The 14,222-nt window shown below is 41.4% G+C and overlaps 1 protein-coding gene across 1 annotated transcript in view; it reads left to right on the top strand.

Annotated features, from left to right (window-relative positions):
• Positions 1-514: 514 nt before the first annotated feature.
• Positions 515-14,222, top strand: part of LOC126502405 (transmembrane protein 180-like) — a 31,147-nt gene continuing 17,439 nt past the window's right edge. The window contains exons 1-3 of the mRNA XM_050143375.1: positions 515-664; positions 2,424-3,146; positions 10,634-10,788. Of these exons, the coding sequence (XP_049999332.1) occupies positions 515-664; positions 2,424-3,146; positions 10,634-10,788 (1,028 nt within the window). The remainder of the gene's footprint in view (positions 665-2,423; positions 3,147-10,633; positions 10,789-14,222) is intronic.

The following is a 14,222-nucleotide window of genomic DNA, read 5'->3' as shown; positions in this document are numbered from 1 at the left end:
TAGAGACCGGGGAGATGGCTCAGTTGTTAAAGTGCCAGCTGTGCAAGCATGAGGAGCTGAGTTCAAGCCTTAGCGTCCACGTGAGAAAACAAGAGTCGGGCGTGGCCTGTGATCCTAGCTCTGGGGATGCAGAGACAGGAGGATCCCTGGGTCTTTTCTAGTCACTAGCCTTGCTTGAGTAGGTGAGATCCTAGTTCAGTGAAAGACTCTGACTCAGAAAAGTAAGACGAAAAGCAATAGCAGAAGATCCTCGATGTTGACATATGGTCTCTGCGTATGCGCACACACACAAATATAACTAGAGTTGTAATTTATGCAACATCTCAAAATGTCGAGTAAGAATAAAATAAAGAAATCTGGTGATGTTTACAGCAAGTATTTTTGAATTTTAACTAAAATTACTAACGTTAATGGAATTTTAGTGCCCATCTACTTAAATAATGAATTCTAAATTCTAACCTCTTTTTTTTTTTTTTTTTTTTTAACAGGGAGGCAAACTTCCTCTGCATGGAAAATGACACTCTGGAATATCAATTCCACAGCCTGGGCATACTCTCTGATTACACTAGGGACTGAAATGTTAAGTTCTTTTTTCCGTTTCTACTGTGTGAAACTTTTCTTGGAACTGTACAAGATCTCAGAGTTGGCCTTCTATCAATCCCAGGTGGGATGCAATTTTTATTCCTTAAATGTAGGACAGAATTTCCTTCCTTATAGAGGTATCCTACTGTTTTTTTTTTTTATCAAAGAGTGGATTCTGCACATATCTGCAAGAATTATCAAGAAAAATGTGTGTGCTAGGGTATGCAAACCTGTAATCTCACTACTTAAGAAACTGAGGCAAGAAGATTGTTGAGAATTCAAGACTGGTCCGGGCTATATAGAGGGATCCTACCTCAAAAAGAAAGAGAGGGAGGGAGGGAAAGAGAGAGAAAGGCAAAGGGAATGGGTTGGGAAAGGAGAGAGGGAAGGAGGAGATACTGTCTTAGTCATGGTTTCTATTGCTTGTGATAAAACACCATGACCAAATGCAAGTTGGAGAAGAAAGGGTTTGGCTTACACTTCCACACCATAGTAAGTCAGAGCAGGAACCTGGAACAGGAGCTGATAAAGAGGCTATATAGGAGTGCCACTAACTGGCTTGCTCAGCCTGCCTTTTTATAGGACCACTTGCTCAGGGGTATCCCTACCAATAGGAACAGGGTCCTTCCACATCAATCCTAATTAAAAATGCCCTACAGTCTTGCCTGCAACCCAGTCTTATGAGGGCATTTTCCCAATTGAGGTTTCTTCCTCTCAGATGACCCCAACTTGTACCAAGTTAACATAAAATTACCTAACACAGCAAAACTACCTAGTAGAGTGAGCTTTACCTTGAAAAGCTTGATGATATCGACAAACTGTATAACTTATCATACATGAACTGAATGAATAGATATCATGTTTTTACATTTCCCCTTGTGCTTTATGATGTTGTTTATTTCAGAACTACATATTTAGTATATTGATTTTGAGTTGATTTATTATTATTGTTATCTTAACTTTTTAAATGTAGATATGCAAAATGATGTCTTGGAAGAGTAGAGAAATGGCTCATTGATTTTTAGAACACTTTTTGCTCCTCTAGAAAACCTGGGTTCAGTTCTCAGCATCCACACGGTGGCTCACAACCATCTGTGACTCCAATTCCAAGGGATCTGATGCCCTCTTCTGGCCTCCATGGGTACTAGACAAGCACATGGTACACATATACACATGTAGACAAAACATTCAGACATAAAATAAAATAAATAGATAAAAATTTTTAACAAGAAGAAGGGCCTGAATTTCATGAGGAAATATGGCCCTGTGTGCCACAGGGGAAGACGTTCTCTGTATTCACTGCTTTGGTTCCAACATTGCTCTATTTAGTTAGCTAGATGAATCACTTATCTTCTCTGTCCAAGCATCTAATTTTGTAATTAGAAGGGAGGAATAACAATGCCTATCTCAGAAGGTTATGATTTTTTTAAAGGATTTTATAAAATAATACATGCCACCACTTGCACTATACCTGAATGCATGGGCTTTTGAGTGGCATGCTGCCCCTATCCTTGATGCCAATGACTGTTTCCAAAACGGAGACTTTTCAGCTTTAGATACTTCTTATTAGTAGAAATAAACAAAAAGATTGGGATTTATTCCTTCTTGTTTCCTGCCTCCCCTCTTCTTCCCTCGCTTCCTTCTGCTCTCTGGGTCACCCTGTCGCACAGGCAGGTCTGACTCAATGGTCCTCCTTCTTTAGCCTCCCATGTGCTGAAATTATAGGCCCCTGCCACCATGCTCAGCCTCGGGAGTCCTTCTCCTCTTGAATGTAGTAGTCTTCACTGCTAACAACTGTACAAAATAATCCTATGTGTGTGTTTTTTTTTTTTTCTCCTTAGGTAATTTTAATGATCTGGAATGTTCTGAATGACCTAAGTGGGTACTTTCGGATGAACTCTCAGAATGATTGCTGTCTAAGTTACCACTGTTCCCTGTTTGGAGCCTTTTTGCATGTAGTGGCCTTCCTGCTCCCTTGGTTCCCTTGGAAGCACTATCATGATGGTGACTGGCTTAATGGACTTCATTTGGTGGTCTCCCTGTGTGCATTTGACAGCACCCTCGCCTGGGTGCAGCAAGCCCAGTGCCGCTTGTTTGCAGAGGCATCCCCCAGGCATGAGAGCAGGCTGAAGCTGATGAAAATTAACCAGGTAGCATCCCTGCTGGGCTCCACCAGCGTCCTCTTCTGCGGCCTCATCTCTCACAACATGGAAATCCTGCCCAACTTTCAGGTCGTTGCCGTCATCACTGCCTTCCTGGCACTTACCAGCCTTTACAGTGGCATGCTCCATATGAGACCTCTTGAACATAAAAGAAACCCAGCAGAAACCTTCCTTGCAGAGAGTGAGCAGGAACTGCCGTGGACCTCCACCATCTTACCGATGAGACAAATCTTGTCTCAGAGGAACTTCCACCTTTTCCTCATCGTGAATTTCTTTCAATTCTTTCACTTGACCTTCTTCAGTAACTTCATGATGATCTTTGCAGATAACCTCATTCCCGTCGAGGTTTTGTCTTCTTCGGCAAGGAGCATCATGTACGGGGCTGCCTTCATCTGTCCTCAGGTATGTGAAGATTCTGCGTGTGTCTACCTAGCGGGACTAAAGATTAACAATCAATTGTCTGAGGAGACGAAAAATGTGACTAAACAAGGAGTGTTTCTAACTGACACATATTTACTAACAAACTCTAAATAAGAGCAAGCAAGCGCTCAGATGCTGTACAGGATCCCATAGAAAGGACGGGAAAGCAAATTAAAAGCAAGCAAGGGCCAAGCATAGTGAGGCCCACGCAGCATGATTTAAAAGACCACTATTTTTAAAATTATGTTTATCTGTCTATTGTGTTTGTTTTGAGACAGGGTCTCATTGTACAGTCCTGGCTGGCCTGGAACTTTCTAAGTACACCAAGCTAGCTTTGAACTTAGAGAGTCACCAAGCCTAGACAATTGTGCACGTGTTTATATTTGTGTGTCAGGGTGGTCTGTGGAGGTCAGAAGACAGCTTGGAGGCGTGGTTTCTCTCTTTGTGTCAAGTCATCTCTATGGCCCGGAAATTCAAATGTTTGGCTTTGAATCTAAGCATCAGCAAAGCTGTGGAAGAAGCAAATGGCTTCCTGTGAGTGTGTGTTTTTGCTTGGTTCAGGCAGTTAAAATTTTGTCTTCATGGAAGAAATCTTAGAAGGGGCAGGAAAATGATATGGAAAATCAAGACATGGGAAATGTCCGCTGGCTGAGAATCAACGACCCTATGAACAAGATTATGAGTCACACCTGGAGTCAAGAGTTTAGGCCTAGATTTCCTTACGACTCAAGTAGCCTGAGGATCCCTTTAACCTTTGACCTCTGTTTCTTTTCTACCATCCTCTCAATAACTATCCTATAATCTCATTTAGCAAACACACTAAAACAGTTTGTACTTCTTTTTCTTTTTTCTTTCTTTCTTTTTTTAAAGACATTATCACTCTGTAGCCTGGGATGGCCTAAATAAAACTCACGAAAGTCCTACTTTAGCCTTGGTAAAGTCCTAGGATTACAGGTATGAGCTGACACACCCAGCATGCTTAACCTTTAACCCCTTTATCAACATAACTGCAGAAACCGTCAAAACCATCTATAGGTAGCTATTATTAGGACTCTTCTCTGTAGCTGGGCATGATGGCTCATGCCTGGAATCCTAGTACATAGGGAGGCTAAAATAGGAGGACGGTTACAGGTTTGAGGCTAGCCTTGACTACAAAGAAAGACCAAAACCCAAAACAAAATAAAGTGAAACAAAGTACACAACAACAAAAAGACACTTAAGTGTGACTCTTTTGAGAGGCCCTCTGCTGTACTGTCCTTTTCTTCACACCTTCCCCATCACTTCTTAGTAAACACCGACTCTGATTAAAACAAACAAAACAGAAAAACCCCGACAAGAGGCAATTTGACCAAGAATTCATGGAGCAGGGTTTCAGAATACTTGTCTAAAAGCCTGAGTTCTGGAGCCTCAGAGCAGTATTAAAATTCCATGGTCATGACCCTCATGGATGATGGCATGTTCCTTCTTAACTATTTGGAGCGCAGACATATTGCTACCGTAAGCTAACGGTGTCTTCTAAATCTATGAATTAACCTAGCCTATGATACAGATTTCTTCTAATTTTGCAATTAAATAATAGTTAAAACCTGGTACTTAGACTCTTCCAGGATTAAGGAATAAGCTATTCTGCATAGCTTATTCTGCATATGTTTCTTAGTACCACGACAGAATGTCTGACATAGACAACGTCAAGATTTTTTCTCTTTTATAGTTTCAGAGGGTTCAGGCTGTGTTTGCCTGGCCACATGTACTTGGGCCAAGTAAATCACTGCCTGGTAGTGGAAAGAGGCAGTGGAGGCTGACTTTTACCTCACTGGATGGGATGCAGATGGAGGGGATGGCTGTGCTCTGTTGGCTTTCCTCTTTCCCCGTTATGGTCTAGTTAGTTGGAGGACATTGAGGGTGTCTCCATTTCTTAGCTATTTTGAATACAATGGCAATGGACATGGCTGAGCAAACTGTGGGATAGGAAGTCCAATCCTTTGGGCATATGCTGAATGGATGGATTTTTTTAAACTTTATTGAACTTTATTTCATATGCATTGGTATAACGATGTCAGATTCTCTGGAACTGGAGTTACAGACAGCTGCGAGCTGCCATGTGGGTGCTGGGAATTGAACCCAGGTCCTCTGGAAGAGCAGTCAGTGCTCCTAACCACTGAGCCATCTTGCCAGCCCAGATGGATTTTTTTTTAAATTACTTATTCATTATGTATACAATATTCTGTCTGTGTGTATGCCTGCAGGCCAGCAGAGGGCACCAGACTCCATTACAGATGGTTGTGAGCCACCATGTGGTTGCTGGGACTTGAACTCAGGACCTTTTGGAAGAGCAGGCAATGCTCTTAACCTCTGAGCCATCTCTCCAGCCCCAGATGGATTTTTTTTAAAGAATTATTTTTGCATGTATGAATTTTTGCCTGCATGTCTATATGTATATCACATGCATGTCTAATGCTTGTGGAGGCTAGAAGACGGTATCAGATCACTTGTAACTGGAGTTACAGATGATCATGAGCCAACATGTAAGTGCTAGGACCTAAACTTGGGTCCTCTGCAAGAGCAGCAAGTAAGTGCTCTTGCTCTCTGAGACATCTCTCCAGTCCCCCAGCTAGAATTTTTTAAAGATTTAACACTGTTTTGTAGTCTCCTCTTCCATTTAAATATATTTATTTGTGTGTGTGTGTTATTGACACGGTTTCCAGCCCAGGTTTCTCAAGTCCCAAGTTTTAGTTAAATTTCTTTCTAAGTATTTACATAGATGTTTATTTAGTGAGGACCTACAGGGCTTCAATGAGTAAAGTACACGAGCTTTGCTAAACACGATGAAGTGATTTTATTTTGGTAATTCCCATTATACTTTTGCTTCCTCTTAGTTTTTATCTATATCCTGGACAGAGAGCACTAGGCAGTTGAAATCTGGCTCTGGCGGGGACAGAGATTGCCGTGCTTCAGGGCGAGGCGTAACCTTTTCCCTACATACACTTAAAAAAAACCTCTTTAGATGGGGTGGTGACACACACCTTTAATCCCGGCACTTGGGAGGCAGAGGCAGATGAATCTCTGTGAATTTAAGGCCAACGTGGTCTACATAGTGAGTTTCAGGACAGCCAGGACTACACAGAGAAACCCTATCTTGAAAACGAAAACAAAGCCAAGCAACAAACAAAGAAACCTCTTTAAATTAAAAATTATTTATTTATAGTGTATATTTGTATGCACTACAGCATATTGTGGAGATCTGCTGTCTGAAAATTGTTGTTTTACTTTTGCTTACTATATTCATTTGAATCCTGCTCCCCCATAGAAAAGTTAACTACCTAAATTGTGGTGGCAATTTCCTGGTGCATACACACATCAAAATATATAGTTTGGATATTTGGTGTGGACATAGCTTTTCTTTCTTTTTTAAAATACCTTTGGGTAGAAAAGTTGGCCCTGAGTGCTAGGATTTTAAGCATGTACCATTATGACCAGCTCTTAACCTTTTTACTGTCTCTAGTGACTGCTACACTCCTGGAACTTAGGATTGGACCAGATGTGCATGGGTCTGCAAACTTTTGCTTTCTCCTCCTCTTTCTTCCTCTCTCTCTCTCTCTCTCTCTCTCTCTCTCTCTCTCTCTCTCTCCATTTTAAGCATATGCTTATTTTACAAAGATACTGCCAAAAGGTTTTCCAAAGTGGTTGTACCATATTACATTGTGTGTGTGTGTGTGTCTAAGTGTGCATGGGGTCTAGAGTCTGACTTCAGGTATTTCCCTCTGCTACTCTTCCCTTTATATTTTGAGGTGAGGTTTTTTTCTTTTTTTCTTATTTTATTTTTTTTCCATTCAATTATTTACACTTCCTTCCCTCCTCCCAATCCCCTCCCGCTCCCCCACACCTTCTCCTCCCTCTCCTACCCTGCTTGAGAGAGGGCAGGGAACCCTGCCCTGTGGGAAGTTCAAGGCCCTCCTCCCTACATCCAGGCCTAGGGAGCTGTGCATCCATATAGACTAGGGTCCCAAAAAGCCAGAACATGCCGTAAAAACAAGTCCCGAGGTGAGGTTTCTTACCAGACTAGAGTTTGCCATTTTGACCAGACTGAGTGGCCAGCGAGCCTCCAAGATCTGTCTCTTTTTGCCTATGCCCAGTGCTGGGGTTTCTGATACTCACTTCCATGTTGGACTTTTATGTGGGTGCAGGAGATGTGAATTCAGGTCCTCATGCTTGTGTAACCAGGCACTTTACTCATTCATCCACCTTTTATATTATGTCAGTAGTGTGCAAATGTTCTGGTCGCTTGGTGTTCTCACTGACACTTCATATAATGAATCTTCTTCACTTTAACTATGCTAGAAGACATGCTATGGCATATTATATTTTTTTATTTTCTGTGTGATTAATAATGATGTTGAGCATCTTCTCAAGTGCTTACTTTTCAATTTTTTGTTTGTTTTTCTTTTTTTTTGAATCTCACACGATAATCCTGATCAGTCCTGAACTTTCTATGTAGTCCAGACTGCCCTCAGGTTTGTGGCAATCTTCCTGCCTCAGCCTACAGAGTTCTGAAATTACAAGTGTGAGCTACCATACCTTGGCAACTATTTTGTCAAAATTTTAATTGATGTATTACTTAATTTTCATATTATTGAGTTGCAGAAATTCTTTATATGTTCTGGATATATGTTTTTTGTCAAATATATGTTCAATAAATGACTCTTTCTGTCTCTCATAGTACTGTGGATTGAACCTGGGCCTTGTATAGTCAAGTGCTCTGCCACTAAGCTATATATTTATCTAGTAGATAGTTCTCTTAGTCTTATCCTCGCTGTTAGATGTTGAAAGAAATGTGTCCAAAAGATTTCAATGGCCCTCTTCCTTAAGCCCTCACAGGAACATATGAAATACAAAGCTGCTTTAATGTATTTTTCATTTCTAGGTAAATGACACTTGCATAAAATACGATATTAAAAATGACAGCTCATGAGAATTGTCATTGTTTGGCTAAATGACTTTAACCCCTTTAAATAACTGCGCACAGTCATGAGGTGACACTGTGTTTGTCCTTTCTGAGCTGACTGCTCAATGACATTCATTTCAAAAGGATGAATAAATGAAGGAGAAAAGAAGGAACAATCCAGGTTTGGTGGCTCATGTGATTACTCATGAGGCTGAGGCAGGAGGATTGGCATGAATTCCAGGCCAGCCTGGGTTATACATTGAGAATTAATCTAAACAAACAAACAAACAAACACACAAACAAACAAACATGTGAGTAGTCTTCCTCCCATCCAAGTCCTGACCAGGCCCAACCCAGTTTAGCTTCTGAAATCAGGAGTGTGCATGGTAATGTAGCTAAGGATGCCAAGTGGTCTTTCTCTCCAGTAGCTCTTCCTTCTCTCCTAAGAGAAGCAGATTGGTTTGGAATCCTACTTGTTAACTATATGATCCTCAGCAAGTTACTCAGTTTCTCTCTATCTCCTTATCATCATTTACAAAATGAAAATAAAAGGCCAGTCTGGTCTACAAGAGCTAGTTCCAGGACAGGCACCAAAGCTACAGAGAAACCTTGTCTTGAAAAAAACAAAAACAAACAAACAAAATGAAAATAGAAATGGAACCTGTCTAATGCAGTCACTTTGCGGACTGACTAAAGGAGGACACACCAATGACTCTTAGCATAAAAGTAACCCTCAGGAGATGTTGGCTCTTTCTAGTACACAAGAACAGCTCAGACAAGATACCAAGACCACAACACTGCCTTCCCAGCTCTGATTTGCTTTAGGCTTCTGTGGGTGACTTTGCCAACACGTAGGTGGGACAAGCTATGTGAAGTTTCCTACTCAGGTGGACATGGGAAAGAGAAGCCAAATTCTGTCTTGTGAAAGGTTTTAATTTTAGACATAGTCTTTCTCTTCTCTGTTACTATGAGCTTTTGTAATAATATCATTGGCTCATGTTTCTCTGTACATTTTGCACACAAGAAGAATAGCTAGAAATTATTGACTGTCTTATACATTGACTATAAAGCCTAAATGAGGGAAAGGGGAATGATAGGGATATTGCTCTGTGGTAGACTGCAATAAAATAGAGTAAAAAGTTGAGAGGGGAGAGGAGTTAGACATTAAGAAATGTCTCTTAGGTGAAGTAAGTTGTCTTTGAACACACAGGAAATTAAAAGTGGCAAAGCTGGGATTCAGATGTAAGGCTCTGATTTCCATATACTACATTTGCACTCTGTCATGTTTCTTGCACTACTGACTTCTTGCATGTTTCTGTATTAGAGACTGGTACAAGGCAGCTTCATTTCAGTAACTGGACACGAGTGACTCTAATTGCACAGAGGAGCGTCCCGGAGCCTGCTGGGTGCTTTATGTACATTCCCTCTGAGAAATGCCTTGGACCTTGTCCGCCACGGGGCCACTGTCTTCAGTCTCTAGAAAATGAGCTCTTGTTCCTTGAAAGCAGAGGAGGAAGCCAAAGAGTGGGCAGGAGGGAAAGCCTTCTGTTTAGTAAAGGATGTTTGTATTTGTCTTACATTGTTCAAAATTCTCTTCCACTGCAATGTACGTACGTTTGGTTAGTGGAAACTTCTCTGGGCTCAACAATGCACTTTTCATGTTGAAAACAAAGTGTGTCTTCTGATCTTTGTGAATGCACAAGCGTGTACATGTAGCAGACTTTTCAGTCTAGAACAATGAACAGCTTCAGAACCGGGAGAGGAAAAAACCCCCAAGTTCCTAGTGTGAATTTGTTGGAATGATTCAAATACATACATAACATAGCCAGAAGAAACGGGAGGATTCCTGGATATTGTGTCCTAGACACTGATTTCAGGATGAGGGGCATTTCAGATTCACCTCACAGTGTGGACGATGAGACGCTTAGTAAGGACCTATCTTGAGTCAATGCTGGGCTTTAACTAACTCCGACTGTAAATTTTGCATTTGTTTTAGTTTTGGTTGAGCCTTTCACTTTCTGGGAAGTTGTATGCTTTATGGAAACCATTGCATTTTCTTCAATATTCATACATCATTAATGCCTATGGTTGTTTTCTTCTTCTTTTCCCCTTGCTGGCAGTGCTGGGGGTAGAACTCAGAGCTTCGTGTGTGTGCTTCTGAGCACCCAGATCCATCCCTAGCCCTTCAATTTTTTTTTATGTATATGGATTAATCACTGATTGTAATGACTTGTCTATAATGCCAGCAACGCTGAGGCAAGAGGATTACTGAGAGTTCAAGGCTAGCCTGGGCTACACAGTAAACTCCAGGCCAGAGGGGGCCACATAGAGAGACTCCATCTCAAAATCAAACTAAACCCACAAACACCTCCCCAGTCAAGACAGTCTAAACTGTGATGGAACAGATGTTGTAGTTCAGAACAACTTACTTTCATAAGGAGAGGCAGGTTTTGTCATCACAGGTAAGCAGAATTAATGGGTGGGGTGGGTTCCTTCTTAACGTGGTGTCAATCTCTTTCCCTTGCAGTGCCTGGTACTTCTAGGTCAGTCCTGGCTGAAGAAATATGGCTACTATAAGATTATCTTAATTTCTTTCTACCTAGAAGGAGCAGCTGCCATCGTCATGGTACTTTTGGGACAGGAATACTATTACTGCTTGGCTGTTTATCTCACTGTTACCATGTAAGTAAATGGCAGCACCATTTCAGCATTGTACCACGCTTTTCCAGAACCTTCTAAACATCAAGATATCTTTAATCTGAGTAGCTGGAGCTATAAACATGAGCCACCATGCCAGGCTTAACATATTTAATCTGAATGAAGTTTAGTTCCCATTTGTAGGCTGGGGCGCTGTACCTGCCAGTGAAATTGTTTGAATATTAACAGATTATGTTTTGAAAGCATTTTATATAGTAGATTTGTAGCAAAGACAAACTGTGTTTAATAGCTAGGTGGTTCACCTCTATAATCTGGCATGCCAGAGGCTGAGGCAGGAGGATTGCCGTAAATTCTAGATGAACCTGGACTATGAGTAAGACACTGTCTCAAAAATAAAATAAGACCAACTAACCAACAAACAAAACACAACAACAACAAAACAAACAAGCAAGCAAACAACCCCCACCCCAAACAAAAAGCCCCAATGAGGGACTATGAGATGACTCAGTTGGTAAACTGCCCTACTCAGAGGTGTGAGAGTCAGCCAGACTCAACAGCATGTGTCTATAACCCCAGAGCTTGGGAGCGGGGTATGGGGCATGGGCCATGGAGTAGGGACAACAAGATCCCTGGAGCTCATTGATCCCTGGCCAGTCAACCTAGCTGAATTGGTGAGCCCTAGGTTCAACAAAAGAAACTTTGTCTCAAAAATAAGATGGAGGGCTGGAGAGATGACTCAGCAATAAGAGAGCTTACTGCTCTTGCAGAGGACCCAGGTTCAGTTCCTTTCAGTTCCTGTCACTCACATGGTAACTCACACCAGACCATAACTCCAGTCCCAGGGGATTTGATGTCCTTTTCTGACTTCTGTGGGCTCCTATACACACACACACACACACACACACACACACACACACACACACACACGCACACATGCCACATATACAAATACTCAGGCATACATACATACACACTAACTAACCAAATAAATATTTTTTAAATTATTTATTTATTTATTTATTATGTTTACAACATTCTGCCTCGATGTATGCCCGCACACCAGAGAACGGCGCCAGATCTCAGTACAGATGGTTGTGAGCCACCATGTGGTTGCTGGGAATTGAACTTAGGACCTCTGGAAGAGCAGCCAGTGCTCGCTCTTAACCTCTGAGCCATCTCTCCAGCCCCCCAAATAAATAATTTTTTAAAGAAAGATAAAGAGCCAGGTGGTCGTGGCGCACACATAAATCCCAGCACTCAGGAGGCAGAGGCAGGAGGTGTCTCTGTGAGTTCAAGACCACTCTGGTCTACACAGGAGTTCTAAGACAGGCTCCAAAGCTACACAGAGAAACCCCGTCTTAAAAAAAAAAAAAAAAAAAACAAACAAAGAAAAAAAAGGTGGAGAATGGCCAGGCAGTCGCATACACATATAATTCAGGGAGGCAGAGGCAGGCAGATCTCTGTGAGTCCTAGGACAGCCAGAGAAACACAGAGAAGCCCTGTCTGGAAACAAACAAACCAAACATGGAGAGTGTTTGAGGAAGACACTTTCGTGCATACAACATGCTATTCACACATACCTACATGAATATATACTACACACGTATAATACATAAATTAATGAAAAAGAAAAGTAAAACAAGACGACAAAAATCCAGGTATCTTGGCCGGGTGGTGGTGGTGCACGCCTTTAATCCCAGCACTTGGAGGCAGAGGCAGGTGGATCTCTATGAGTTTGAGGCCAACCTGGTCTAGAAGAGCTAGTTCCAGGACAGGAACCAATAGCTACGGAGAAACCTTGTCTCAAAAATCAAAAAAAAAAAAAAAAATCCAGGCATTCAAAAACAAAACAAAATAAGCAGGGCAGTGATGGTGCATGCTTTTAATCCCAGCACTTAGGAGGCAGAGGTAGGTGGATCTCTGTGAGTTCCAGGACAGCTAGAGCAGTTATAGTTATACAAAGAAAACTTGCCTCAAAAGAACAAAACCAAACAACAACAACCAAAAAAACAAATATAAAATCTAGGTGTATGCACACTTGTAATTCCAGTACTTCAGAGGTGGAGGCAGGATGATCAGAAGTTCAAGCTCTTCCTTGGCTACACAGTAAGTTCAAGACCAGCTTGGGCTGTCTGAGACCCTCTCAGAAGCAAGTAAACCAAGAGATGTTTCGTGTATTGCTGGAGTTGAGTGTGATATCCCGGAACATCTGCATGTGTACTTACCCCGTCTCTCCTCTTTTTAGCTATTTCTCACTATTCTACATTCAGGCTTATTCAAACAAACACACAAACAAACAAACAAACAAACCCTTCTATGTGAGAGAGAACAAGTATGTAGTACTTGTCTTTCTGAGTCTGGCTTTTTCTCCTGAACCAAGTGCTCTGCAGTTCTGTCCACTTTGCTATTTAGGTCAGGATTTCATTCTTCTTTATGATTAAATAATATTCTATTATATACATGTCATATTTCCCTTCTTTGTTCATCCATTAATTCAGGCCTTGGAGGAGCCTTCAGACCTCCTCCACAGTGGCTTCTCTAATGTACATGCCCATCTGCAGTATGTGGGAGCCTTCTCTATATCACCCACACTTGACTTTTGGGTTTTGTGTTTTTGACGATAGTCATTCCCTGTTTTAAAGATAGGGTCTCACTGTGTAGACCTGGCTGGTTTGGAACTCAGAGATCTGCCTGCTTCTACCTTCTGAGTGCTGGGATTAAAGCTAATGAGACACTATGCCCAGCTGATAATAACTATTTTAACTGGAGTGAAACAATATCTGCTATTTCCCAATGACCAACTTAGCATATACTTATGCCATTTGTATACATTTTTAAAAATTTTATTTTCTGTGTTTGGGTGGTTTGCCTGCATGTATATCTGCACACCACATGTGTACTTGTGGCAGTGGAGGCCAGAAAAATGCAACAGATCCCCTGGAACTATAGTTAAGATGATTGTGAGCCAAGCTGGGCAGTGGTGGCACACGCTTTTAATCCCAGCACTCAGGAGGCAGAGGTAGGCGGATCTCTGTGAGTTTGAGGCCAGCCTGGTCAACAGATGAGTTCCAGGATAGGCTCCAAAGCTACAGAGAAACTGTTTCAAAAAAAAAAAAAAAGAAAAAACACCCTCAAACTCTATTACAGAGCTACAGTATTGAAAACAGCTTGGTATTGGCATAAAAACAGAGAAGTAGACCAATGGAATTGAATAGAAGACCCTGACTTTAATCCACAAACCTATGAGCACCTGATTTTTGATAAAGGAGCTAAAAGTATACAATGGAAAAAAGAGAGCATCTTCAACAAATTGTGCTGGCAAAACTGGATGTCAATCTGTAGAAGAATGAAAATAGATTCATATCTATCACCATGCACAAAACTCAAGTCCAAGTGGATTAAAGACCTCAATATCAGTCCGAACACACTGAACCTGATAGAAGAGAAAGTGGGAAGTA

This window comes from Alexandromys fortis, unplaced genomic scaffold (assembly GCF_014885135.2).
Source record: "Alexandromys fortis isolate MF-2015 unplaced genomic scaffold, M_Fortis_MF-2015_v1.1 scaffold_45, whole genome shotgun sequence".
Taxonomy (NCBI): domain Eukaryota; kingdom Metazoa; phylum Chordata; class Mammalia; order Rodentia; family Cricetidae; genus Alexandromys; species Alexandromys fortis.
The sequence above is the reverse complement of the archived record's forward strand: the minus strand, read 5'-3'. Positions and strand labels throughout refer to the sequence as shown.